This window comes from Canis lupus, chromosome 14, assembly GCF_003254725.2.
Source record: "Canis lupus dingo isolate Sandy chromosome 14, ASM325472v2, whole genome shotgun sequence".
In the NCBI taxonomy this organism is placed as follows: Eukaryota; Metazoa; Chordata; class Mammalia; order Carnivora; family Canidae; genus Canis; species Canis lupus.
Window position 1 is genome coordinate 27,257,841 of NC_064256.1, and position 27,616 is coordinate 27,285,456.

Genomic DNA, 27,616 nt, shown 5'->3' on the forward strand with positions numbered 1-27,616 from the left:
AGCAGAGAGGGATATCTGGATGAGCTTTTATATTTTGTTAACTAGAGCTAAGGGAGAAATAAACACAGTAAAAGTAAAGCCAGTAGAGGCAAGGGAGAGGAAGAGGTCTGGCCACCCTTCTCCTTTTATAAAATTGTAAATGTATTTAGAATAAATAACTTAGAAAAGAACAAAAGGGTAACAGGTCTATGCTGAATTCTTTGCACATGTTATGAGTCAACATCACATGGGCTGTTCTGGGTCCTCCCTTAAACTTAGCTTCTGAAATCTTGCTTCCCTCCAAGGGCGTCCTTGAGCATTGTTTTATTTCTGCTCAATTTCCTGCTCCCAAATGAGGTTTGGCTGTACTTTGATGTTTTACTTGTTAACTCTGACCACATAGTTTAAAGGAAATTTTAGAGACTTCTAGTCTATCCCCAGTATGGTTGTTTCCATAAATATCATTCACTGGCTTTTATTTCTGATTATTGGTGGTCCAAGCAAAATCCATAACAGATTTGTCTTTATTCCCTTATTTACTTTTCCAGTTATCCATAATGATTTTGTTTTCCTTTAATAGTCTGTATATTATACAATCACAATGATATAAATACAGTATACAATATATAAATAATTTATACAATTATACAATAGTTATAATTTCACAATCTTCAACTATAGGGTGTTCATGGACAACATGTACATCAATAAACTTTGGCCAAAGTTTAAGTGAATTTCATTCTGAATTGAGTGTATACTTCATATTGACTGGGGTTTTGTCCCTTTCCCCAAATAAGTATAACATTTATTTATTTTATTTTAAAGATTTTATTTATTTATTCATGAAAAACAGAGAGAGAGGCAGAGACATAGGCAGAGGGAGAAGCAGGCTCCCTGCAGGGAACCCAATGCGGGGGCGGGGGCGGGGGGCGGGGGGGTGGGGCTCATCCCTAGAGCCTAGGATCAGGACCTGAGCCAAGGGCAGACACTCAATTACTAAGCCACCCAGGCGCCCCTAAGCATTATTAATATTTAGTGTTGAATTGTTAAATTTTTTAGCATCTTAGAGGGTAAATAGCTTTCTCTGAAACCATGTTTGCTTTATAATTTTCAGGGTCTCATCTGCTTAAATCAGATTTACAAAATAATTTTTACCCAATTCCCCATTAAAGTATTATAAATGAAACATATATGATAAGTTTTTGTTGTAATAATATGTATCAACCTGTTACATCAATTCAGGCATTTTTTAGCTCTCTGTAGCATTCTTATTTTGTTTTGTTTTGTTTTAATTCGCTTTATCCAAAAAACAGGGTAAGTTGAATTATAGGAGCATTTTTCAAGCACAGGGCCAATTGAATACAGAGTTTCCTTGTATTCAAGGAAATACAGAGTGGTGAAGTGGTCTTAACCAACTACCTCTAAATAGAGTAAGTGTTGGCAGTACAGCTTATTAATAGTACTATACACATTTATTTAGCACAGTAGAGCTTTGTTAAAATGAGATGTCTTAACCACATCATCCACCCATGATAGAATTTAAATTACTCGTTTAATGAATTGCTAAAGTTCTACTTAAAATCTAAACAGATTTTCTGTTTAAAATCTAAAGCATGTTTTAATGTGTTGCTGCCATAATTGAATGAATATATTTGCAGAAAAACTGAAGTAGCATCCAAAGAAAAGTGCTTTTAAATTAATATAACTCTTTAAACAATTTTGGCTTTTGGCAATTTATAATTAAAGTCCACATTTTATTGTATTTCTTGTCTGAATTAACCCCTGAAAATTAAGTCTAGGAAATAGGATAATACATCACTTTTATATAAATAGCACAAAATTAAGTGAAAATAATAAAAGAGTAAGTATAACACAAAGCATTCATTTTCATGCCCAATTAACAAATTTTCTGTAACACTTTTCTTTGGTAATTGGGTCATCTTTGAGTTAAAAAGGAACATTTTGCTTTTAACAGTTTTATTATTTTTATGAGCATTTCCTAGATATGTTTTTGCTTCTTAAAAATTTTTTTATTGAAGTGTAGTTAACATACAATGCTATATTAGTTTCAAATGTACAACATAGTGATTTGACTGCTCTGTACATTACACACTTCACCAGGATAAGTGTAGTTTCCCTCTGTCACCATACAACATTATTACACTGTTAATGAGTTTATTCTCTATGCTGTAACTTTCATTCTTGTGATTTATTTATAACTGGAAGTTTATACCTCTTAATTTTCTGCACCTGTTTTACCCACCCCTCTCCCATCTGGCAACCACTAGTTTGTTCTGTGTTTATGATTCTGTTTGTGGGTTTTATTTTTTTAGATTCCACATTTAAGTGAAATCACATATTTGTCTTTCTCTGTCTGACTTATTTTTCTTACCATACTACCCTTTAGATCCATCCATATTGTCACAAATAGTAAGACCTCATTCTTTTTTATGACTGGATGATAAGTGCATGTGTGTATGTTTTCTTTACCTATTCATTTATCAGTGGACATGTAGCTTGCTTACATAGCTTGGCTATTATAAATAATGCTCCACTGAACATGGAGTGTGTACATAGCTTTTCATGTTAGTGTTTTCTTTTTTCTTTTCTTTTCTTTTTTTTTTCTTTGTTAAACACCCAGCAGTGGAATTGCTGATCACGTGGTAGATCTACTTTTAACTTTTTGAGGAACCTCCATACCATTTTCCACAGTGGTTGCACAAAGTTACATTCCCATTAAGTGAGGGTTCCCTTTTCTCCACATCCTCGCCAATCCTTGTTATTTCTTCTCTTTTTGATTCTAACCATTCTAACAGGGATAAGGCAGTATCTCATTGTAGTTTTGATTTGCATTTCCCTGATGAGTAGTGATATTGAGCATGTCTTCCTGTGTCTGTTGGCCATTTATCTGTATATCTTTGTTGGAAACATGTCTAGTCAGGTCCTCTGCCCATTTTAAGATAAGATCGCTTTTTTGGTGTTGAGTTGTATGAGCTTTTTATATGTTTTTGGATATTAACTCCTTATTGGATATATCATTTGCAAATATTTTCTCCTATTCAGTACGTTGCCCTTTCATTTTGTCGATGGTTTCCTTCACTGTGCAGAAGCTTTTTAGTTTGATGTAGTCCCAATTACACGTTTTTGCTTTTCTTTCCCTTGCATGAAGAGACATGTCCAGAAAAATGTTGCTAAGGCTGATGTCCAGGTAGATAAATCTACCTGTGATTTCCTTTAGGAATTTAATGGTTTCAGGTCTTACATTTAGGTCTTTAATCTATTTTGGCTTTGTTTTTGTGTGTGGCATAAGCAAGTAGTCCAGTTTTATTCTTTAGCATGCAGCTGTCCAGTTTTCCCCACACCACACATTGAAGAGACTATCTTTTCTCCAAAGCATATTCTTGCATCTTTTGTTATAGGTTAATGGACTATATAAGCATGGGTTTATTTCTGGGCTGTCTGTTCTGTTCCATATGTCTTTTTTTTGTACCTGCACCCTGATGTTTTGATTACTGTAGCTTTGAAATCATGGCTTGTGAGATCTCCAGCTTTGTTCTTTTTGCTATTTTAAAAGTAGAAACTGAGGTCTGTCAGTAATGGTGAGGAATATTTTCTACAATTGAAGTTACCTGTGAACAGATACTGCACATAAAAACTCCCAACCTAAGGTAATGTCATAGAAAATATTTTAGGATCCATGGAATATTGTAAAATTCTACATTAAATAATAATTGTGTTAGTCAAATATTATCTACAATTCTCTTCTAAACACATTTTACCAAGCTTCCATAATGCTTTATAGAAGCTAATAAAATTTCGTGTGATTCTATATAACCCCTTTGAAGTAGATGAGAGGTCATTTATACAGCTGAGGTGAGGAGAACATAAACACCTGTTAGACAATTATATAAACACACAGCAAGTCAGTAGTGAAAGTTGCTAACAGGTCTGAGAAATCTAGAAATCTAGATCTACCGCCTATATTTCACTGTCATGCAAATATTGGAAGTTTGCCTTCTCAGACCTACTGAGAAGAGAATTTTTAGCAAAATCTCCTGGAATAAGATAGGAAAGGTATCTGAGCTAACAACCTAAGCCTAGGTATACTTAGAGTAGCGTGCTTGGCTGTACTGGATAATGAGACGTTATAGATTCTCTGTAAATGCCATCCAGTTGCACTGTGCTCAAGGCCACCAGCAGGGGTTCTCAGCCTGAGTTGAGTGCTAGGATCTTCTGGGGAGCATTCAAAAAACAGGGCTGCCGGGAATACACCTGAGAGTCCCTCAGGGTTCTGCTCGGGTATCTGCATTTTTAAAATCACCTTCCTACTCTACTACCTGATTTTAATGCACAGTTATAGGCCCTGACTGATCACTGGGGACCATTTGTTCTCACTTTTTGTAACTGCTGACCTGGGCATAGTATTCAGATTGATTCAAAATGTGAGTCTCATATTCAGATATCCAGATGTAGAAAAGAAACGAGAGAGAAAACAATGGCAGTGCACCATTCTTTTCAAAATGGAAAAGAAATACACCTTGACCACGTAGACTAGTTCAGATTCTACAGTGAAAGGAATTGCAAGACGCACAGTCTTTTTTATTATATTTCTTATAAAGACTTGAATTTCTAAAATGCCTCTTTTATTCTTGAAGAGGAGTATGGAATAGGTGAGTCAGGAACCTGGAGAGGGTGGGGGAAATCAGAGAGACTACCCTAGGCCTATGTGATTCAAAGTTGAACCCCCAGGGCCTAGAAGGGAGCCTGCCTGTTTTAGGCAATCAGTAAAGTATTTGGGAATAAAGAAATGACTCTGGACTAGAAATGTTTTATCATCAGAGAAAAGAGCTATTCTCTCCAGATGCTTGGGTGCTGTTTGTTTTGCTGTTGTTAATTGACGTGCTCTTTTTAAAATTGTGAACACAAGGTCATACAGCTGGTAAGTTGTGGCCTGGTCTGTGTCCTTCACACTTAACCACTACTCTTAAGCACCTCTCCACGACGGACCACATGAACCGTGTGGTTTTGAAAGCAAGTGTGGTACAAATACATTATTAGCATTAGCTGTCTCTGTGTCAATCTCTCCTTGCTAGCTTCTCTTATTCTTTTCTCTGTCCCCAACATCTAGCTCATTATAGGCACCTAATGTGACATTAAAAAAAAGAGGGGTACCTGGGTGGTTCAGTTGGTTAAGTATCTGCCTTTGGCTCAGGTCATGATCCTGGGATCAAGCCCCAAGTCTCTTCTCCCTCTCCCTCTTCCTGCTGCTCCCCTTGCTTGTGCTCACGCACTCTGCCAAATACATAAATAAAATCTTAAAAAAAGAAAAAAACCCTCAACCTAGATAAAATTTGAAGACTTTCTACGTATACATGCCTCTCTCCATCTGTTAAAACTGTGTATCTTTAAAAATCTTTATTTGCAAACAGACCTTATGTTTCTGTTTTTACTTAAATGGAACTAGATTATTCTGTGGCTTTATTTTATTCTTGATGGTATACCTTGAATGATTTTCTGTGTCAGTATTTAAACACTTTTCTCAGCTTTTAGGCATCAAAGAACAATCTGCAGTCTCCACATAATGACATGTATATAACCATCGCCCTACTAATGGACATTTGTGGGGTTTTTGTTTTGTTTTCTTTGTTTTTGTATACCATGTTTGAATATTTCTGTAGTATAAATCCCTAGAAATGGAATTTCCTAACCCTAAAATCATATGTAATTTTTTGATATGATACCAAACTTCTTTAGAAAAAGACTGCCAGTTTATACAACCCAAATAGAATGTGATAACACCCATTTCCATGCCCCCACCAAGCCTAGGTACCATTGAATTTTTCTTTTTCATTAAGACCACATTTAATGGAGAAGATATTTTATTATTCTTTTATTTTTCTGTATCCTCTGAACACTGTACCCAAACCAAAAAAATATACATTATTTTAACCTAAATCACAGCTAATATAATCTGTTTATTTTAGAATACATCAAACTGTCATTTTGTTTTTATTTTTATAGATTTCTAAATATAACTTTGATATTAAGTATCTGTTTTTTCCATGTATCATAGTGATATGTAATTATTATCCTATTATAGAATATTTAATGTCTTTCCAATGCCTCATTAATATAATTATATAGCAATAAAAATCTGTATACATATGGCTTTTTCCTAATTTTTCTGAGTGATTTATTAAAATGAACTCCAGATAGTGATATTACTGGGTCAAAGGTTTTAATTCTTTTTATGGCTATTGATAAGACTCATTAAATTGCTTTACAAAAAGTGTTAGATCAGTTTTTATAATCATCAAGAGTATATTATAGAGTAGATTTTTGACTACCTTTCTGAAATATGGTAAAATTATTGTTTTAAATTTAAGTAATACGTACTAGTTTATTTTCATAAATTGTAATGAGTGGATTATACACAAAGAATGGTGAGATAAATTATGTTTAAAAAATGGTTACTTTATCATGCTAACTGAAAGCAACAGGATAGAGAATGAGAGAGAAATACATAAAATTATATATGCCTCCATAATAGATAGCTTTTATTTTTTATATCTTTTTGTTTTTTCCTAATTAATCACCTTGGGTATTACAACAGGGCTAAATGTCTTCCACCTATTTCTGGGTTAAAAGATTTGTCTCTTTCTTTTAGGAAATTTACCAATGGTGTGGTTCCTCGTGCAACAAATACGAGCGTCTGAAGGCAAGCCAGGTTGCCATTGGCATTCGGGACAATGAAAGAAAAGGAAGATCTCAACTCATTGTGGTGGAAGAAGGAAGTGAACCATCAGAGCTCAGAAGGGTATTGTGACTTGTGTTGTTTTTTGAAGGTTTACCACTCTAAGTAGGGTGTGTGTGTGTGTGTGTGTGTGTGTGTGTGTGTTTTAGTTTTAACAAATTCTCTAATACTGGGGCTCGGCTAAGATTAAGTAAGGGGAAACATCAAGGTTATCTAAGTCATGATACAGAGAAAATAGAAAGTCGTGACTGTTTTCTTTCACCAATGGTATGACCACTGGAGGAAGCTCTGACTCCCATCATCTGTCGTATAGGTGGACAGATGGGTAACACTTTTGGCATTGACCATAAGAGCATATTTTGGAAAGAAAATAGTTTATTCGTGTGAGCCTCTGAATATACATTTTTTAATACAGTGATAGTCTTCAATTTCAGCATTCATTATTTTATGAAAAGAATGAAATAAAATCTTATTCCAAGAGAATAAATATACCAATATTTTAAATATTTCAGTAATTTTAAACTAAGAATTATTGGCAAGGTGCATATGGTTTTAGTATAGTTATTAAATTAATTTGAAAATTATCTCCACAGCTCTTTATACCTTTGCTATTTATTTAGCAATCACGTCAGTCTTGGATATTTGGTTGTAACCAATTTTTCCCCTTTAAGAAAACTGAAGTGAGTGCCTAAGTGTATATATTTTATATTTTAAGATTTTGATTTTGATTCAAGGATATAATCATATTCAAGTTATCTTGATACTTGTTGGTACATTGATTCCCATTTGTCCATTCAACAGTATTTATTGGACACCTGTGGTATATCAGGCACTAACTGTTCCCACCTGACTTCACAGAACCCTGTCAAGATTTACTTTACAATAATATCATTTTTTTTTTTATACAAGTGTATGGTGGCCTTGGGAGTCACCCATGATTGTGATAGCTTGGCAAGGCTGAAAGGAAGGCTGTTAGATGCCAAAGCCGTTAGTAAATGAGGGGACCATTTGGGAAGTCAATAGATGAAGGTATCATGAAGGGATAAGGGGAAGGCATGAATCTTGAAGTGTTTTCATCTGAGGACATTTAAGTAATAATCTCAAAAGTAGCAAAAAGAATTCTGCCCTTTGCCCCCCTTCTCCTTGTAGTTATTTGGGGGTATAAGAGAAAGAACCTTGGGAAAGACCTTAGAAGAAAAGGCTTCCTTTCAGGCTTTATCTGTGAGAAGGGGTTAAGGTTTTATGCAAGAACTTCAATAAATATTAGGTTCAGAGGCTGCACCAAGTCCTTGCTGGACACTGAGGATGGAGTCATGAACGGAATGAAGTCCTCATCCTTACGTAGCTCACAGTATGGTGTCTTGCAACACAAAATGTTGATATTTTTTTTTTTGCAATGATTTTATTCTCTTTATTTAGTTTTACTTTATTTCAAACAAGACACAATGTTTTAATAGTAAGCATGCATATGTGTGTGTCTTCCATGCTCTGCATTCTATAAGTTGTTTTTATTATAAGTTAAGAGAAGTAGAGTTCGCTTCATGGTGACCTTCTTCCTGGGGTCATGTCACTGCTGCTCAGGCTGCAAGCTCCTTGTGCTGGTGCCCGAAGGCTTCAGGGTCCACATCAGTGGGCATGAAGGTGTTTTTCACCATGCGCTCAGCTCTGGCCAGCCAGCCTTCCAGACGGTTGGTCACACAGGGGCCATCCTTGCAGGAGCTCTTCTGGGCAGTGAGGCTGGAGCCCTCAGTCTCCTGCTCCTGCTGCAGCTCACGAGCCTTCATCTGCACATAGTCCTTCACCACTGCAGTCAGTAGGACCCATATTTCGTCCTCAGTGAGTGTAGCAGATTCCAGTGGGTTCTCCAAGGCAGACCTGAATGGTGCAGCCTGTAGGATGCCTGCTTGATACATGACCAGGAGACCAATAGCCAGAAACGGGGACAACTTCCAGAATCCCATGACGCCTCTGCCTGCAGGCAGCCGGTGGCTCGGAGCACAGGCGGTGGCAGCTGTGGCAGTGTTGGCGTCCGATGTCAGGCGATGGCACCGTGGATGTGGCAGGGACCCTTGAGCTGAGCAGTGGCTCTGCTGCCTCCCAGCACCAGCAGCTGCTCTTATTCCCGCCGATCTGGGTCTGGGCAGGGGTCCAGGAGCTCTACCCTGTGCCACATCGCTTCTAGGCATGTGGACTCTGCTTAGGAACCACTGCTCTCAGATGTCTTTATTCAGCATTCTTCCTTTTTAACTCTTGGGAGGGAATAAAAACTCCGGGTCTGGAGAACTCAGAGGAGAATCACAGAGGGAAACTCAGCAAGAACCAGTGCCTGGAAGTAGAGATGGACTAGGATAATCAGAATTGTGACAAGTGGCTGGACAATTGTAAGAGCTAAAAATTCCAGAAGGACCTGGCCCTGGTTGGGTGGAAGTGTGTTCCACAATTTTGTGAGATTTACATCGAAGACTCCACCAGGTTCTCACAGTAAGTCTACATAATCCAGTGATCAAAAATTATATGAGATCATTTTATTGTCATGTCTTTAAACTTTAGTATTTTAATAACCACCGAACACGACTTTCATGTTAGTGATGTTTTAAATGACTTTTATTCATTGGGAAGATATTCATGGTCAAATGCTAAGAGAAAAGGCAGGATATAAAATTTTATAAATAATATGTGTGTGTGTAGGTTTGTAGGTCAGTATATAGCTATATATTCTTAATATGTAAGTTTATATGTAGGTAGGCATATAGATATATTCATATATATATCTGGGAAGAAATATGCTGAAATATTGCCAAAATTACCAGTATTGTCTTTGACTCCTAGCATATGACTCCTTGTAATTTTTTAATTTGTCCTTGTATTTTCAAAATTTATTATAATAGATGTGTATTTTATTTCATTTTATTTTTATTTTTTTGTGTGTTTTCCTTTTGTAATCAGGTAAAAAAAGGTCAACTAAAAAAAAACAAAGCAAAATTAGGGATTAACTGGGTTTCAATAGTCATAATAACATCACTAATAAGTTACACTTTGAGAACTTCAAAACAATTTCTTGAACTTTTAATATTCTTTCAAGGCCTCTGTTCTAGAGAGTTAATCACCACTTAAGTCTTCCAAATTTCATATTTGGAAGCAAAAATCTATAAATAAGATGCATTTCTAGTTGATAGTAATGTCTCCTTTCAATAACCATGCTTTGGTAAGAGTGGACTGAGGACTGAGATTCGTCCTGGTGGAGTAGTGAAGGGGCCCTAACTCTCAGACTAGCTTTTCCTCTGTCCTCTTGGGTCCCAAGTAAGTCCCTTAACCTCTGTTGTTTCTTGTTCCTCATTTGTAAAGGGCAGGGTTAGACACAGCGGCTTCTGTGGTCCCTTTGGGTTCCAATGATCTATGATCCTGCCTTGTCTTTTTGGCAGTTTCTGTGTTTAATTACCAAGTCATTTGTACTCTGTTCCAGAAAGTGAAGGAAGCCACAGGCTTGGCACCTACTGCGTGTATACATTTGCTTGCTTATTGGATTTCATTCAGAGTTTTGAGAGAAAAAAAGTTTAAGCAGTCAATATATTACACTGTTAAATTTAAAAGGGAATGCAGGGTAGCCCGGGTGGCTCAGCAGTTTAGCACCGCCTTAAGCCCAGGGCCTGATCCTGGAGATCCGGAATCGAGTCACACGTCGGGCTCCCTGAATGGAGCCTGCTCCTCCCTCTGCCTGTGTGTCTGCCTCTCTCTCTCTCTCTCTCTCTGTGTGTGTCTCTCATGAATAAATAAATGAAATCTTTAAAAAAAAAAAAAAGGAAATACAAACCTAAAGAAGAAAATTGTAAAAATATAACTTTGATCTTAAAACATTAGTGATAGAGATAAGGGGCGTCATCCTTAATGTAAAATGTGATGTTTTTGTGTTAGGGGATTTTCATTTTTTTGTGTTTTTTTAAAAGATTTTATTTATTATTGAGAGACAGAGAGAGAGAGAGGCAGAGACACAGGCAGAGAGAGAAGAGGGCTCCATGCAGGGAGTGCGATGTGGGACTTGATCCAGGACTCCAGGATCACGCCCTGGGCCAAAGGCAGGTGCTAAACTGTTGAGCCACCCAGGGATCCCTCAAAATATCTTTTAAAACTGTCCTTTTAAGTGATTCGTTTTTAATAAGACTCTTTTAAAGTTATTTATCTTCAAAAGCTTTGAAGTCTCTATATGAAGGTTAGTAATAGCTTAAAATCAAGGACTTGACATAACGAAGCCAGTTACATGATTACATCATTACTCCATATTCGATGTGGAATATTCAGAATGTGTCTTTCTAACACATCAACACATTTCACTATGAATAGTGAAAAATACTTTTTCTGAGAGTTTTTTGGAGAATTCACCTTTATTTCTTGGTATTTCAGCTATCTTTTCATACTATTACGTTCATACTGTAATGTTCATAAAATTTTAAAATGGCTTATGTCTAGGATGGTCATAAATTAATCCTTCAAACCAAAACACTTTGGAGAGTAACAGGGGGCACTCACCAGACAGGATTGGGAGAGAGCATGTGTTCACAAGACTCTGTGGGGAAATAGGGTGTGTGTTCAGCCTCTTATCTGTGTCTTTAGCACTCTTAAAAATTCATATTTCTAAATAGGAAAATTATCCTGTACATGGAACTAACTAGAGCCTATAACTAAAATCACATTTTACCCTGTGCATGTTTTTTCTTCACTGTAAATGTATTTACCAGGAAAAGCTGCTCATTAATTATGTAATGCTTTTTTCTTGCTCTTCTTTTCCTATTTAAAATAAATAAACAATGAATGTGAAGTAGAATTAAATATGTCACTAACCCTAAGGTTCTAGACTTTCTTCATTGGTCCTATTTATCCTCTAAACATTAGGAGGCAAGCTAAAAAAAGTGCCCTCAGGAAAAATTGTTAAGGTCAATAATTTAACTGTTTTATAGACTTTCATTTTTTAAAGAACAGCATCTGGTAGATAACAAAAAGAGAATGCAGAAAAGGCAAGTTTTTGAAATGAGAACAAAAATCAACTAATTTTTCTAATTCAGAAAGACTTCTTTCAATGATTTAATGAACTTCTGAAGTCTATAATAATTATAAATGCTCATGGTGGAATACTGGCAGCAAAAATACTACAGAAGATTTTAAGTAACTGCTCTATTGCTAACTGTTAGCTTTCTTGTTCTTATGAAAATGTGAAGGCTCCCTGGAAAGCCATGCACAATCGTTGTTTCAGATTCTGGACAAAAAGAAGATCGGAAGGAAAGCTGGAATACCATATTATGTCCAGCTAATAAGCATTTATTGAACACTGGGTTGGTTCCCAATGAAGCTCAGAAACTGCTTACTTTGTCATCTGATTGAGAAGAGAAGCACACACTAGAGCTAAGACAGAGTCAGAAAGTGGGAGCAGATTGTGAGGGTCCGCAAACACCAGAAAGCATGGTTGGATACCACCATTATTGGAAGCCTTCTCATGATAAAATTCATGTATTTTAGACTGTCTAAAAATAACAAATAGGCTAGATTAACCTCCAAAAGACTCTCCCAACATGGGACTTGTGTTCATCTTATTATAAGTCATAATTGACAGCTTGAAAATAAAATAATCCTTTTAATCATTCTCTTGGCAAGTTGATTGGATATGCACGATGTTCCCAGCAGAGCATCTTGTGAGTATAATCTAGAGTTGAATAGTGCAGATATTTCTGAAATTACTCTTTAGAGATGTTCATTTAGGCAAACAGTGAAACTTTAGTCCTATTTTTTCAAAGTATTTTGCCAAATAAAATTTATGTTATCACTTCCACTCTAAGTTCCTTGAGGGAAGGTATTACACTGCCTTTATATCTGTGTCACCATTACAACTCGAACTCCTTGCACATTCATATTTGGATAAGTAATACAATTTGCTGTGAGCTACATGGTACCAGAAACCCATTACATTTGTTTTTCTGTTTTCTGGAGGATAGCAGTACCTCTTAAAAAACTTTCCTATGTTTTGATAATAGTGTTGGTGAAGATTTGAAAAAGCCACACTATTGATGGTTTTAAAGTCCACTGCATTTATGTAAGAGCAGTTGATATTTAGATAAGGGACAGCTCATATATTCTACTAGTCTTCTATCTGCAGACAGATAGTTACAACTAACCTTTTGGAAAGCAGCAACTGAATCTTGGGATTGTTTATATTTACCTTCCCATGTATTAGGCAGCACGTACTTTCACGTACGTGAAAGCATGTAGCATGGTAAGAAATAAGTAACTGGTCTAAAACTTTTCATTCTGTGGTAAAAATACAGTTCTCTGGAGCTGAAGCTAGATACCCTTATCTGTAGAATCCTTCCTCCCAGGTCGGGTCACCTCCCCACTTAGTGTCCAGCAACCACAAAAACCCACATCTCTCACTGACTAGCACACAACAGGGCTGTTCACTGGCCTTGACCACTTTGCTTGGCTGTGGCCCGCATCCCGGTGCTGCTGCTTCTCATGACTAGATTAAAAATGAATATGGCCCATGAACTCCAAGGAACTACCCAAATATAGAGCTTTATTTTTGAAATCACTCCATGTATTTGTTTTATTCTTCCCCCAAACTTAACATCAAAAGACTGTGCATATTACTAATGCCTCTGAACTTCTTATGTATAAATTTATGGAAAAGTAAAACCAGGAGTGATTTTGAACATTTAATAATAAGCTTTGAAATATTCATACATTTCAGCATGTAAAGTATGATTAAGAAAGAAAAAAATTGGAATTTGGAAATTTAGAATTCTGTCAACATTCCTTAAAATTTCTTTGTGGAAATGTTTGTTTCCTAGAATAATCTTGGGTTTATTGGACTTACATGAGATCACATTTTAAACTTTTAACTAAAATATTATTGTATGTTTAAATCAAGCATGATCATTTTGACATGATGTTATAGATAGTGGGAGGAACTGTTTTCTGGGGATAATCTTTGATTAGATACATCAATCCCTATTTATCTTTGTAGACTAGTATCAAATGAACTGTAGAAGTTCCAAGTATAGAAATAGGGCGCTGTTTTGAAAATCCGCCTCATGACCATTTTAGAACAATGAATATATAATATTTTTTAAAGGATCTAAAGATCTATAGAAAAGTAATACAAAAATAAAAATCACATTGCTTTTTAAAAGCATCTGGGAACAAACGTGGGTATTTGGAGCTCCTTAAATGTAAGACCTAAGGTTGTTTTGTGGGTTTGTAATAGCCACACACATACAAATCACTCAGTAAGCTATTATCTCTTGCCTTCTTACAGATTTCATTGTTAGTCACAGCTCTGTAAGAGCAGAAATTTGAGTAGCTCGAGATATTAATTTGGTAAATAGACACAGTAAACACTTTGACAGTGAGACAAAGATTTTATCAGAGAAACACTTATCCTTGTGTGCTGTTCAAATAGCTTTAGCTTCCTTGTTTATGCCTCCTTTATTTTCCAGGGCCTTTTTGTAAATTTTTGGGAAATTAAATAATATCTTAAAGATTTTGTAATTTCCCATTCTAGCGGCATGGTGTCTGGCATGTAGGTGCTCATCAGTATTCATTGACCGAAATAACATTATTATGAGAGCCATGTAGAAAGAGAAGGTCCATTTATGGGCTTAACCATTTCAAGGTTTTTCAGTTAAAAGGATTCAACATGTTTGCCACTCTCTCCAGTTTAGTCTTGCCTAGAAAATATCAGAGGGCCAGAAAATACTTTTCTCCTATTCTTTTCTCTACTGCATTGGAATTAAATCATTTTCTCCATTTTGCATTACAGCCATGATGTTTAGTACATGGTCAAAATCTGAAGAATTATACTGACAAGTAGCCATGCTGCAGGGTTATAATGCTTTCAAGAACACTGTGCTTGCTATGGCTCTGTTTCTTTTTTTTTCTTGTCAGAGTTAATTTTATATGCCATTTATTGATAGTTCACTGTATGCCAGGCACTGTTCAAGGCACCATTCATTGTTGTCATTTATTTTAATGAATCTTTTATTTGGATTTCTAGTATTCAATTCAGATACTCATTTTCTTTCTCACCAATTGATTTAGTGGTTGAAGTTGAAATATTCATTTTTGGGTTTTTTAAAAAAGATTTATTTATTTTAAAGAGAGTGCATGAGTGGGAGGAAGGGCAGAGGGAGAGAAAGTCTCAAACAGACTCCCCACTGAGCACAGAGCTCAATGTGGGGTTCCATTCCAGGACCCTGAGATCACGACCTGAGTTGAAACCAAGTCAGACACTTACACAATAGCCACCCAGGAGCCCCAGGACCTTCTGAACAAAGATAAGATACAGTAATAGTATAGTTTACCATATGCTGCAATATAATATTTCAAATAATCTTCCACTTTGTCACACCAAAGTTCAACATGAAGACTTGTGAACTTACTGATCAGGTGTCACTTTTATTTACCAAACCCAAATTAATACCTCTTGGCAATCATTTCTGAATGAGATAATTTTTCCTTAGTTGGTAGCTGAGGTGAGGGAATAGTGTGATAGGACCTGTAAATAAGATAGTACAATTCTAAGACAGATGGACTATATAGAAGGATAGATCTTTGTCTCCACAGGTCTATATTAGAATTAATAAACTAATATAAATATTAAACTAGAATGTCAGATTTAATTTTCCTTATTTATATTTCTCATGTTTCTTATATTAGTGATACTATATAATAAAAACCTAACAGTAAGAATATGTTTTCTTTAAGCAATTTTAGATAATTTATCTTATCTCAATCTATATATGTATATATATATAACCTGTATAAATATACATATTTATTTATAAAAAGGATTTTAGAGGCACATAAGTGGCTCAGGCAACTGAAAAGCAGCTGCCTTTGGCCCAGGTCATGATCCTGGAGTCCTGGGATTGAGCCCTACTTTGGGCTCCCCACTCAGTGGGGAGTCTGCTTCTCCTTCCCCTTCTGTCCCTCCCCTTGCTCTTTCTCTCTCTCACTCACTCTCTCTCTCTCTCTCAAATAAATAATTAAATCTTTTTAAAAAAGAATTTTAAAGTAACTTTGTCAGGAAAACATGATTTGTTCAGGTACATACAGTATGTTTTCAGTAGAAACCAAGAGGCAATCCTTAGTTGTAGGTATAACATTCTACTAGTCAGGAAAAAGATACAAACATACGGTTAAAAAATATTAAAATATATAAGTACGTGCATGCAAACAAATAAGAGCCATGCAGATATACAGGGAAATGAGGTACTATGCCATGCATAATGGAGAAATTAAATTACCAATGCCCAATTTCAATGAATACTGGCAACTAAAAAGCAAACCCAACTGAATGTAGATTTTAATGAAGTCTGACAGAGTGCATGGACAAGACAAATACGTTAATTAAAAACTATCTCAAAGCAAGCAACAAATGCAATACAATTAAATATAAGTTGCTGTGATATTCACTGTCATGGGGTTCTATTGCTATGTGATGACATAATTTCTCTCATCTTTTTGTTCTGGGGTGATAAAGGCAAGTGGCTCACTAGCAGGCTGAGTTTTGTTTGTTCCTTAATCTTTCTAGTTATGCTTTCTTTGTATCATACAAGTAATTATTATCATTAACACAGAAATTCCATAATCTAAGAAACAAATTTGTGACTTTTTTTTTCTGCAGATGAGGTGACAACAGCAAACCATCATAGCAAACATCCAGTGCCTATCATGTGACTAACGTTCTTCTATCATCTTTACAAGAATGAGCTCATTTCATTCTTACAACAGCCCTGTAGATCTGTTCTATCCTGTCTTAGTTTGTGTTCCTCCAAAAGCCAATGCTATACAAGGACTTGGGGGCAGGTGGTTATTTGGAAGATGATCCTGGAAGCAGAAAATAGGAGTAAAGTGAGGCAATACTTTGTAAATACATAGTTTACTGCTCTGGGAAACTGGGGCTAGTCCCAGAGGGACCCTATGAGAAGCTATATGGAACACACTTCAGAATTAGTCCACAGGTGGTTGAGGTTGCTGCAGGATTTACCTAGTAATTCCCATCCTTCATGGGCTGAGGGTCACTCTTTGGGTGTTAACTTCCCAGAATTCCAGCCTTCCTTTGTGTGGAAACATACAGTACAGCTCGGTGGCCAGATAATGCCATCAAACAGAGAGCAGAGGGCTTAGATCTTTAAGAAATTAATTACAGATGACCTCTGAGGTAGACCAAGGTGAAATGGGCAGAGCACCAATGGGATCTCTATATCTTTACTTTATGGATGAAGGAAGTAAATCATAGAGAAGCTGCCAATCCTCTCTGGACAAGACACACTCTCTGAACATCTCTGAATTTGAGAATCCTTCCAGGCTATTTTCATAGGGTTGAAAACAAATGAAGTGTGTCCTGCTACTTCTCTTATTTGTCCATGAGTGTAATAACTGGTGGATCATGTTAAACTTCCTCACTAAATTTGGAAGCAACCTCAGTATCTTTTTCTGCAGACTGCTCCTGCAGCCACTGCCTATACTGGCATTTGTAAATGCAAGGACAGGCGAAACTCCTTTAGCATCCCAGCACTGAACGTCCGCTCACTGAGGACAGGGGCCAGAGCTAACTTACTAATCATTATAGCTCCCAACCCTTTCCAATGGGATATATCATAGATACTCCATACCTAAACCTTACTGATAAATAAACTGTAACTGATATATGCTGACTCACCAAGATAAGATCATATGTACCGGACTAAATGGGGAGATATGATTGAAACAGATGGGAAGACCAGAGAATCTGCTTCATAACCAAAGACTAATGGTATCATATATATTTCAATTGTAGAGAAGAGATGATCTTATTTTCCTTCTCAGCATTATTAATTATTCCTTTGCTGATGCATAGGAGACTATCTTCAGGTTTTGCTTGAACAGGGATATTTAGAACTGTCTTCAACTTGTTTTAAATCTAAAATATAAGACTTTGACAAGAGTGCACTGTCAAGACATATGGAGTTCTTAGTGACATCATTAGATCAAGACATGAACAAGTAATAAGTGAATAAGTAAACATAAGTCCACAGGGAGGTATGTGGCAAGAAATTCAATGGTAAAATTATCATGCAAAGAATCACAGTGGTGAATGGCAACGTCTTGCCAAGGAGAGAGAATGACCCTCTGAGCAAGGCAAGTTTCATTCTATGTATATAAAGGTGGAGAAAGGATGAGACCTAACTTTTGGGGAGTTCTCACGACATGCCAGGTACAGTGACAGTCACTTCACATACATTATTTCACTAAATCATCATGATGATTGTGAATAGCATTAATTATTAGACCATTTTAGGGGTGGGAACAAAGTCACAGAGTCACTCTGGACATAGTAATGTCCAAATGGGCTTCCAGTCTTAACAAACCAAACAGAAACAGATTTTATGATTCCTAGAAAGGGTAGATGGGCTAAAATCTTTACCTGAAATTTGCTCGGGGGCAGCTTCCTGACTGCAGGCCATGACAGTTTGTCCAGGGAAGAGTTCCCTGAGAAGCTATTTCAACATCAGAAATGCTTAGAAGACCTGTCCTGATGTTGAGATAGATAAGCCAGGTTAACAAAGCTGATGCCACTAAAATTGTGAATATATCACAGAACCAGGCCCAGAGGGGTTTGAAAATACACAGTGCCAGGGCTTCAATCAGGATTTTGGGCTCAGATTCAGACTTTAGTACTTATTATCCTAAGTCCCCAGATGGTTCTAATATGTAGCCAATTAAGACAACTGCTCTAATTTAACAAGTTGGCATTCTGGCTTATGTATTTTAATACGTAAGTTATGTTAGCTTTTTCCATACTATAGTATCTTATAAGTTAGCTTTCCATTGTATAGTAACTTTTAATTTGCTCTCCATATTACCATAACTTAAGAGTTAACTTTCTTGTAAATTGGACCCTCTAAATCTGATCTCCAATACCCTGATGCTACTGTCAAAGAATGAGACCTGCATCATGGTGAGTTGTCCAAGGCCACAGCATTCTCTGAGCCCTCTAGAGGTACACTGTCAAATACAGCATTGGCTGACACAAATGGCTATTTAAATTCTGACTTAAATTAAGTAAAATTAAGTAAAATAAAAAATCCAGTTACCTGGTTATGCTAGCCATATTTCAGGTACTCAGTAGTTGCAGGTAGCTAATGACTACCATATTCTAAAGGAGAGATGTGGAATATTTCAGTTACAGAAAATTCTATTGGACACTCCTGGCCCAGATTATTAAATAACCAAACCTCTCCTGCAGACTCATAAACCACTTTAATCTTTTATCCAAACATGTACTTAATATGCTTTCTTTCAGTCTAAAATAACTTTACCCACTACTTGATGTATTAAATTACCCTTTTTATTTGATTTATCAGTAATGGAGTAGAGGTGTTTCAGAGGCAGGGACGCACACCACTGAGATCAGGAGAGCAAATGTTGGAACTTCATATCCAGATTAGGTGGAGCTAGCTAAATGAGGTCATAGCTTTTCTGAGAATTGCCTGTGATTTTATATCTCTGTATGTCTTCCCTGTTATCAAATATTTATCTGACTTACACCATAAATTACTTGGAAGCAATATAACAAGGCTATATTTTGCCTTTATAGTTTATTTCTGTTCACCATATGTTAACAATCAACTAATTTTTTTTTCCCAGTTAGGGAAGGGAAATAAGACAGGAGAATTTCTGGGTAATTAAAACATTAGCTCTTGGGACCTGAGAGCCTCCTTTGTATTTAAGTGGTAACAGTAAGAAGACTGTGATGTCTCCTATGCTGTGGGGAGTTGGGAGGCCTGGGGTTTGCATCCTCGCTTTACTATTTACTAGACTTGGACTTCAGGCAAAATTCCTAGCTTCTCTCATTCTCATTTTCCTAATCTGTCCAGCTGAAATCACAGTTGAGAAGCACATGAGACTTTTTTATGTTAAATTCTTTGAGGACTTGATACCAATTGGAACATTTTCATCCAGAGTGATCTGGAGTCTTTTTTTTTTTTTTTTTTTTTTTTTTTTTTTTTTTTTTTTGGAGTCTTAAGTTAGATATTGTTCTTCCTCCAGGCTATGTATTATCCCTTCTTTTCCTACCATTCACTCTGAATACTTACTTGTTCAAACATCCTGAGTTATCTATAGAAAGTTAAAATAGAGAAAGCGCACTTGAGGGAGCAAGATCAGAAATGTTGGAATTTCATATCCCAAATAGGTGAGGCTGGCTAAAAGATTCAAAATAAATAAAGACAGATGCAAATGTGAAGATTAAGTAAAGATTATGAAGAGAGAGCATTTTTTTTTTTTAACTTCCTGGTCCTTTTTTTTTTTTTTTTTTTTAATTTATGATAGTCACAGAGAGAGAGAGGCAGAGACATAGGCAGAGGAAGAAGCAGGCTCCATGCACCGGGAACCTGATGTGGGATTCGATCCCGGGTCTCCAGGATCACGCCCTGGGCCAAAGGCAGGCACCAAACCGCTGCGCCACCCAGGGATCCCCTGGTCCTTCTTTCTTAAATGAACTTACACATAGGCCTATTTATGTCTTAAAAGAAAAAGTCCCCATGGGTCATAGAGAAAAAACACAGAACACTAAGGATGGACTAGACCCATGTCATGAGAACCCAGAAAACCCAAAGCTAGAGGACTGTGAATCTAAAGCAAGCTGGTGTACTTGCTCTAATGATTCAATATAAATATCTCCTGGATTATTTTGAACTGAACTCCTGTTGAAGACAAAGAGTGAACAGCAGAACAAAAGCTCTACTTTGGCATAGAATAAAATTATATTCCCACAAATTTCCAACCTCTCTAATGTACTTAGTGTCTTTAGTTGTTAAACATTTCCATTATGTTACTAACAAACAGAGAGAGAAGATAGAGATACTCCCATTTTTCTGCTAATACCACACCTATAACAAAGTAGCACCCATGACCTTTGGAATCATTTACTTTCTTGATGAAAAATTAAGGCCCTTTGTCACTGGTGGCCACCTGTAGATCTTTACATTAACAAAAGTTTCTCTGACTAAAATTCCTAGAGCATTTAGGAATCCATCAAGAATAGTTACTATGCTTTGATGAACTGAGTGAAAAAGCCTGAGGGAGAAACCTAAGATAGATTATAAATTAAAAGGAGTTACAATTACTGTGTTTGAAGTAATGAAATGCCAACTATTTCTTCCATGGGGAGAGAAAATAAATACAAAAACAAGATGTCAGTATTTTTTGTTTAATAAAAGCTTTTGCAGTTGTATTTATTAAAGACAAATATCTGCTTATTATTGAAATTTTACATAATATACATAGTCATAGTAGAGACAAAATATATCCTCAAGTCCCACCTTTTAGGAAAAAAGTAACTAAATTTTTCCTGATCTTCGTTTTCATGTATGTATTTCTGTGCTTTCACAAGAAAGATTTCATATTGTAGATAATGCTTTGCAAGCTAAATTTATATTATTCTGAACATTTCTTGACCATCACATGATTTTTATAATATTTTAATGTCTCTATAGTTTTCCATTCTGTTGATACACCCTAATTTATTTAATCAATCCCTTTCATGTTAGGCATTTATGTGGTTTGTTTTTTATTTTTTATTTTATTATTTTTTTAAAAAAGATTTTATTTATTTATTCATGAGAGACACAGAGAGAGAGAGAGAGGCAGAGACACAGGCAGAGGGAGAAGCAGACTCCATGCAGGGAGCCTGATATGGGACTTGATCCTGGGTCTCCAGGTCTCCAGGATCATGCCCTGGGCTGAAGGTGGCACTAAACCGCTGGGCCACCAGGACTGCCCTGGTTTGTTTTTTAATATGTAAAATGCTGTGATGTATTTTTAGGTTGATTCTTTCATGTATTTTAATTATTTCCTTAGAATAAACTACCAGAATAGAATTATTGGGTTAAATAATTGGTCTGTTTCTTGAGTTTCTATTACCTACTTCTAGGCACTTTCCAGAATTTGCCTTCTCACCAGAGTGGTTGATTGAATACAGAAGCTTTCCCAACATCAGATGTTATAAGTTGCCTCCTAACTTTTAACAATTTCATGGGTAAAGAAGGGTTGTTTTATTTTACATTCCTGGTAGCTCTTTCATGTTATTGAATACTGTCCTATCTTGTTTGAAGAGCTGTTTGCTCACACAGCCCCGTGATGTGACACAAGAACTTCCCTCTGCCAGCCTTCCATGCCCACAGCATGGGCAGAACCGATAAGAAGGGGAGTAGAGAGAGGATTTGGAGAGAAATGAGAACAGCTGTGGAGGGAGGGGGGCAGAGCATGGTCACCAGATGAACTAGCATATGTGCCGCACAGTACACATGCTAGTATTGCTCTAAGCAGAAAGAGAGAACTAAGAGTGGTCCCTGTACATATCTCTGCTATGAAACAATTCTGTTTTATTGCTAGAGACCAGGCCTGCACAACTAAATGTGAAGACCCTTTTGAAGTGGCTACAGAGGCAGCACAGCATGTTAGTTAAGAGCATACGCTCTGGAGCCAGAGTTCAAATCCTGACTCTGTCCTTTGTTGTAAGCTGCATGACTGTGGACAAGTTACTTAGTCTGTTTCTTGAAGCATCAAATGATATAATAACTGCCCAGTTGATGTGAAGATGAAATGGCTTGTTAAATCTAATGTTCATAGACTGGTGTCTGGTAAGTAGGGGTATATAAGCATCTTTTGTTTTTTAATTTATTTTAATTTTTTTTTTTTTTTTTGAGAGAGAGCAAGCGAGCACACAAGAGTGGAGGGAGGGGCAGAGGGAGAGAGGAAAATCCTAAGCTGGCCTCACACTCAGTGTGAAGCCCGACTTGCACTCGGTCTCACAACCCTGAGATCATTACCTGAGCTGAAAGCAAGAGTTGGACACTTAACCCAATGAGCTACCTAGGTGCTCCTGTAAGCATATTTTAAACAAAATTTATAAAGTCCCTGGCATGGCACATAGTAGCACTTGAGAAGCATTAGCTGAAGACATGTAATACACAATAAAAGGTAATAAATATCAACAAGTTTCAATACATGTGGTTTAGATAGGAAGGGTACTAGGTATTAAAGGATAGTTTCAAACAAATAAAATCATGAGTTTCACACAAATATAAACTAACCCACATCAAAGATTTTATTTAGGGATGCCTGGGTGGCTCAGTGGTTGAGTGCCTGCCTTCCGCTCAGGGCGTGATCCTGGGGTCCTGGGATTGAGTCCCACATCAGGTTCTCCACAGGGAGTCTGCTTCTCCCTCTGCCTATGTATCTGCCTCTTTCTCTGTTTCTCATGAATAAATAAATAAAATCTTTAAAAAAAAAGATTTGATTTAAGGTCATTCATTAATGAGATAACTAGTAAGGGGAGCCTAGGTGGCTTAGTTGGTTAGGCACCCAACTCTTGATTTTGGCTCAGGTCATGATTTCGGCTTAGGTCATGATCTCTCAGGGTCATGAGATTGAGCCCTGCATTGGGCTCCGTGATGGGAGTGGATCCTGCTTAAGATTCTCTTTCTCCTTCTACCCCTCCCTCCATGCTTTCCATTCTCTCTTGGCTCTCTTAAAAAAAAAATTAAAGTTATTGAAATTATGGCATTAAAGGGATCTCTGACAGAATTTAAGCCTCAATATTTAGCAGTTCTGTGAGACGATCACTTTACCTCTTTAAGCATCAGTGACTTTTTCTGTAAAATGAGGATAACAGTATCTAGCTTATGGAATCCCTCATAAAGATAAAATAGTATGTGTCCCAAACTCCTGATACAGTGTGTAACTCATAGTAGACATTCAATAGGCAATAATTCAATAACTATTACTGTGCTAATTATAATTGGCTGAACCAGCCAAAGGATAATTGTTCAGTTTTTGCTTCTACCACCTGCAGTCAACCCAGGTTGAAGTTACACACAGCATTCGGTAAAGCTCTGGGGAAGGAAAGTATGTGGTTCCCACCAGGGATGCTGAAAATATCAGTTTGGTGAGAGAAGGAGAGAGGGCAGAGAATGCTGAGAAATAATGCAGTGTAGGTAACATCCAGTCTCTGAGAGGGCTTTGGAATCCAGACAGAGTTTTGGCAGCCAGTTTGGCATCATCTGGAGTGTAGATTCTGGGGCCTCACCCCAAACCTACTGACCTAATGGCTGGCAGTTGAGATTGTTTATTTTATCAGGTTACCCACATATTGCTTGACTGCATTGAACTTTAAGAATCACCGGTGCAGATTTAAGATAGAAACCTTTATCTGGAGTCATAATTTTTTTTAAAGATTTTATTTATTCATGAGAGACAGACAGAGAGGGGGGTGGGAGGGAGATGCGGCCTCCATGCAAGGACCCCTACATGGGACTCAATCCCAGGACTCCAGGATCACGCCCTGGGCCAAAGGCAGGCACTAAGCCACTGAGCCACCCAGGGATCCTTGAAGTCATATTTTTGAAACTTAGGAGCAAAGTGAAATAAGGGGCCTCCCATCCAGGGTACAGGATAACTTTCTGGATGAAAAAAAAATGAGGTGAGCCCTGAGGGCAGGAAGGAACTGACAGGAGTAGGTGCAACCCATCAATTGACTCAGGTGGTGAGGGACTTTGCTAAGATGGGAATAAGGTGACTCTAAACATTATGATAAAGAAGTAGAATGGAATGACTATGAGGGTAAGAGATCAATATGGAGGACAGGAAGTATCCAAAATTAACCTCCTGATTTTAAGTCCAGGTGAATAGAATAGAGATTCACTGACACAAATGGAGGATTGCGAATGGTGAGTTTTGTGGAAAGCTAAGTTCAGGGATCCCTGAGTGGCTCAGCAGTTTAGCGCTTGCCTTCAGCCCAGGGCGTGATCCTGGGGACCCTGGATCGAGTCCCACGTCAGGCTCCCTGCATGGAGCCTCTTTCTCCCTCTGCCTGTGTCTCTGCCTCTCTCTCTTTCTTTCTGTGTCTCTCGAATAAATGAATAGAATCTTTTTTTTTTGTTTGTTTGTTTGTTTTAAAGAAAGCTAAGTTCAGTCTGGAGCATTTTAAAGGATGATGATACTTTTAAGTGGAAATTTACAGAAAATAATTGAAGGAAGGGGAGGGGCAGGGAGGCTCCAAGCTTGAGTGACAGGTCTTGGCTAGGACAATAGAAGAAATTTTTAAGAAACATTCTCAGATAAGACTTCTCTGTTTCCTTTCCTCTTTATATTGTCAAAATATATGTTTTTTTATCCACCAAGGATCATATAAGTTCATGATAATCACTTGAGAAACTTAAAATGAATGTTTTAAATTTAGGCATTATCCTACTTATAAAAAAAAGCTGTATTTATAGTTTATTTCAAGGATCAAAATATATAGCTTAGTTGATAAAGAGAACATGTTTAATTATTTTTCTCTTTCCAGGCAAGATATAGTATCCTTAAGGTCTGGGAAGGTGGTTAGAAACTCATTTGTTTACTCATACCCCAGAGAGGTATTTGGTAAATGCTTAGTTGTTCAACTGAACTTTATTTTTTTTAATTTTTATTTATTTATGATAGTCACACACGGAGAGAGAGAGAGAGAGAGAGAGAGAGAGAGAGAGAGAGGCAGAGACACAGGCAGAGGGAGAAGCAGGCTCCATGCACCGGGAGCCCGGCGTGGGATTTGATCCCGGGTCTCCAGGATCGCGCCCTGGGCCAAAGGCAGGCGCCAAACCGCTGCGCCACCCAGGGATCCCTCAACTGAACTTTAAAATGATTCTTGGCAATACCTGACAATGTACACCATTCCCCTACCGTGCAGTTAAGCCTGTTTCTGGTAAATCCCACGGGTTCAACTCCCAACTATGCTACAATCCTTTGAGAGGCTAATTAAGATCCTTGGCTCATATGGGAATTGTTGTCTGAAAATTAAAAGTTAGAGTGTGTCCCAAATCTCAGACTCACTTGGCCCACTGGGAAACTTCCAAGTATTAGATGTGTCCTCAACCCAAATTGTTGATTCCAAACTACTATCCTGGTTGAAGCTGAATCACGAAAGGGTGCATAAGGAGCCTGTTCCTGCTCTTAGAAGACATGCAAACTTCTAGCACAGTAAAGTTGTTTAAAAAAAAAGCACCTTTGCAAGTGTTTTAATTTTTGTCTTGATCCTACTTTTAGCAAAAAAGAAAAACTGTATCATCATCATTTGATATATACAATAATTAAAATGTTTTATTGATCACTGTGTCAACAGAAAGATCTGCATGTTCCCAGAGAAAATAGCTTCTGTAATGTGTTTCTAAACTGGAGGCAGTGTCCATACTTGAACAAGGATTAGAATTTATATACATTTTTATTGTTGCCTGGTATTTGGCAGTATGTATTTTCACACAATGTATTGTAGTGAAATAAAACACATTATGCAGGTGTTTGTATATGAAATATTGTATATGAAATGTATATGAAATATTTATTGAATCTAAATGAATATCTTCTTTGCATGTTCTAAACTTGAATTATGCTTATGTTGTTCTAAAAGTCACATTATTTAGAGTAAGTTTATATTTTTTTCCTGTCCTTGACATATTATATTTGTGTCAATTAATTTAATCAGTTAGGTTGCTTTGTATACCTATATTTTTGTGATTGTAGTGAGTAGAAAATCAAAGCAGATTCAAATGTACTTTCTAATAATGCCTTATATACTTGAACATTTGGATTATATCATATATTCAGAGAATAAATACGTTCGTTTATTATTTGACAATCACTTATTGAGTATCTCTTATGCTCCAGAAACTATGCCATATATGTAGCAGGAAATAGCATTGTGTAGTCAAGAATTTGTCCTTTATCTAATGATAACGGTACTCTACCCTCAAATAGTAATTTGATACAAGTTTTTGCAATTAAACCTATAGATTACTTCTAGAAGTGGAGGTCACAAGAAGAAATTCTGTTATGGAAGTGAATTTAGAAATCATATTTTAATTGATTCCTACTAGTCTAAAATAATATGAACACCTGTGCTTTCAAAGTGTAGGATTTTACTTTCTTGGAAGTTCACATCATGGCAAATTCAGTGTTTGTTTACTTAATGCAACTGATTCATTTGATCCTTGGGAAAAGGCCAGTGTGGTATGATTGGTGAGAAATGTTTGAGCCTGGTCGTTTTAACTGCAAATATTTTATAATCTGTGTCTTTAGAAATATAAGATAGTTTACTTAAAAAAAAAAAAAAAAAAAAAAAAAGCTAAACCCTGCGTCCTTTAATGAGAGATCTTTATCTTTTTATCTGGTCACTTTTTTCTAGGTTTTAGGGACAAAGCCTGAGCTCAGGGATGGAGACGATGATGACGACATCGTAGCAGACATAACTAACAGGAAAATGGCCAAACTCTACATGGTAAGTTCACTGTTAGTGAGTTCTGTTGTTTTTACTAGACTGGATGTAGCCCAGAGGCCTGTTATGGAAAGGACTCTGCTACAGCTGATAATTCTTGTTGCTCTCAAAGAGAAGTATGTAGGCAGAATCCATTCTTTGCTCTAGTGTGCTTATTAAAATTCCTCTTTTTGTTACTTACTTTTCTTAAAAATGTCAAATAATAAGTGAAATGATTGCTACAACTTAAATAAAATTAAATAGGGTTGTGTGATAGTTTGCAACAATATGTTTTGATATATATGACATTCAATAAAATGTTTCCTTCATGGAATAAAAATACTTGGGAAACTTTTTCTTATAAAATTGTGATAAACTATAAAATCTTCACATTATTTTAATGTTACAGGAGGGCAAAGCTATCAAATCAAACAGCTGGGAGGAAACAGGGTAAAAACAGCCCTATCCTGGGCATTGGAGACCTTGTGGTGATCACCCACTAGATGACCTTGGGCAAGATATGACCATGCTGGATCTCAGTTTTTTTTATCTGAAAAAAAAAA

The 27,616-nt window shown here is 36.7% G+C and overlaps 2 protein-coding genes and 1 long non-coding RNA gene across 4 annotated transcripts in view; 1 reads left to right on the forward strand and 2 right to left on the reverse strand.

Annotated features, from left to right (window-relative positions):
* Positions 1–27,616, forward strand: part of SCIN (scinderin) — a 77,657-nt gene that overhangs the window by 20,310 nt on the left and 29,731 nt on the right. The window contains exons 4-5 of one of the 2 annotated variants that reach the window (XM_025471188.3): positions 6,647–6,796; positions 26,985–27,077. In XM_025471188.3, coding sequence (XP_025326973.1) covers positions 6,647–6,796; positions 26,985–27,077 — 243 coding nt within the window. Of the gene's footprint in view, positions 1–6,646; positions 6,797–9,045; positions 9,215–26,984; positions 27,078–27,616 lie in introns of those variants that run through there. The other variant, XM_049093636.1, reaches the window with a different exon arrangement.
* Positions 8,108–8,934, reverse strand: LOC112674834 (calcitonin receptor-stimulating peptide 2-like). Its single transcript, XM_035698483.2, has one exon. It carries the CDS (start codon positions 8,917–8,919, stop codon positions 8,311–8,313), a length of 609 nt encoding a protein of 202 aa, XP_035554376.1. The 5' UTR covers positions 8,920–8,934; the 3' UTR covers positions 8,108–8,310.
* The window catches only part of LOC118350589 (uncharacterized), a 33,496-nt gene continuing 33,041 nt past the window's right edge, over positions 27,162–27,616 (reverse strand). The window contains exon 3 of the long non-coding RNA XR_004804652.2: positions 27,162–27,603. This is a non-coding gene — a long non-coding RNA (uncharacterized LOC118350589). The remainder of the gene's footprint in view (positions 27,604–27,616) is intronic.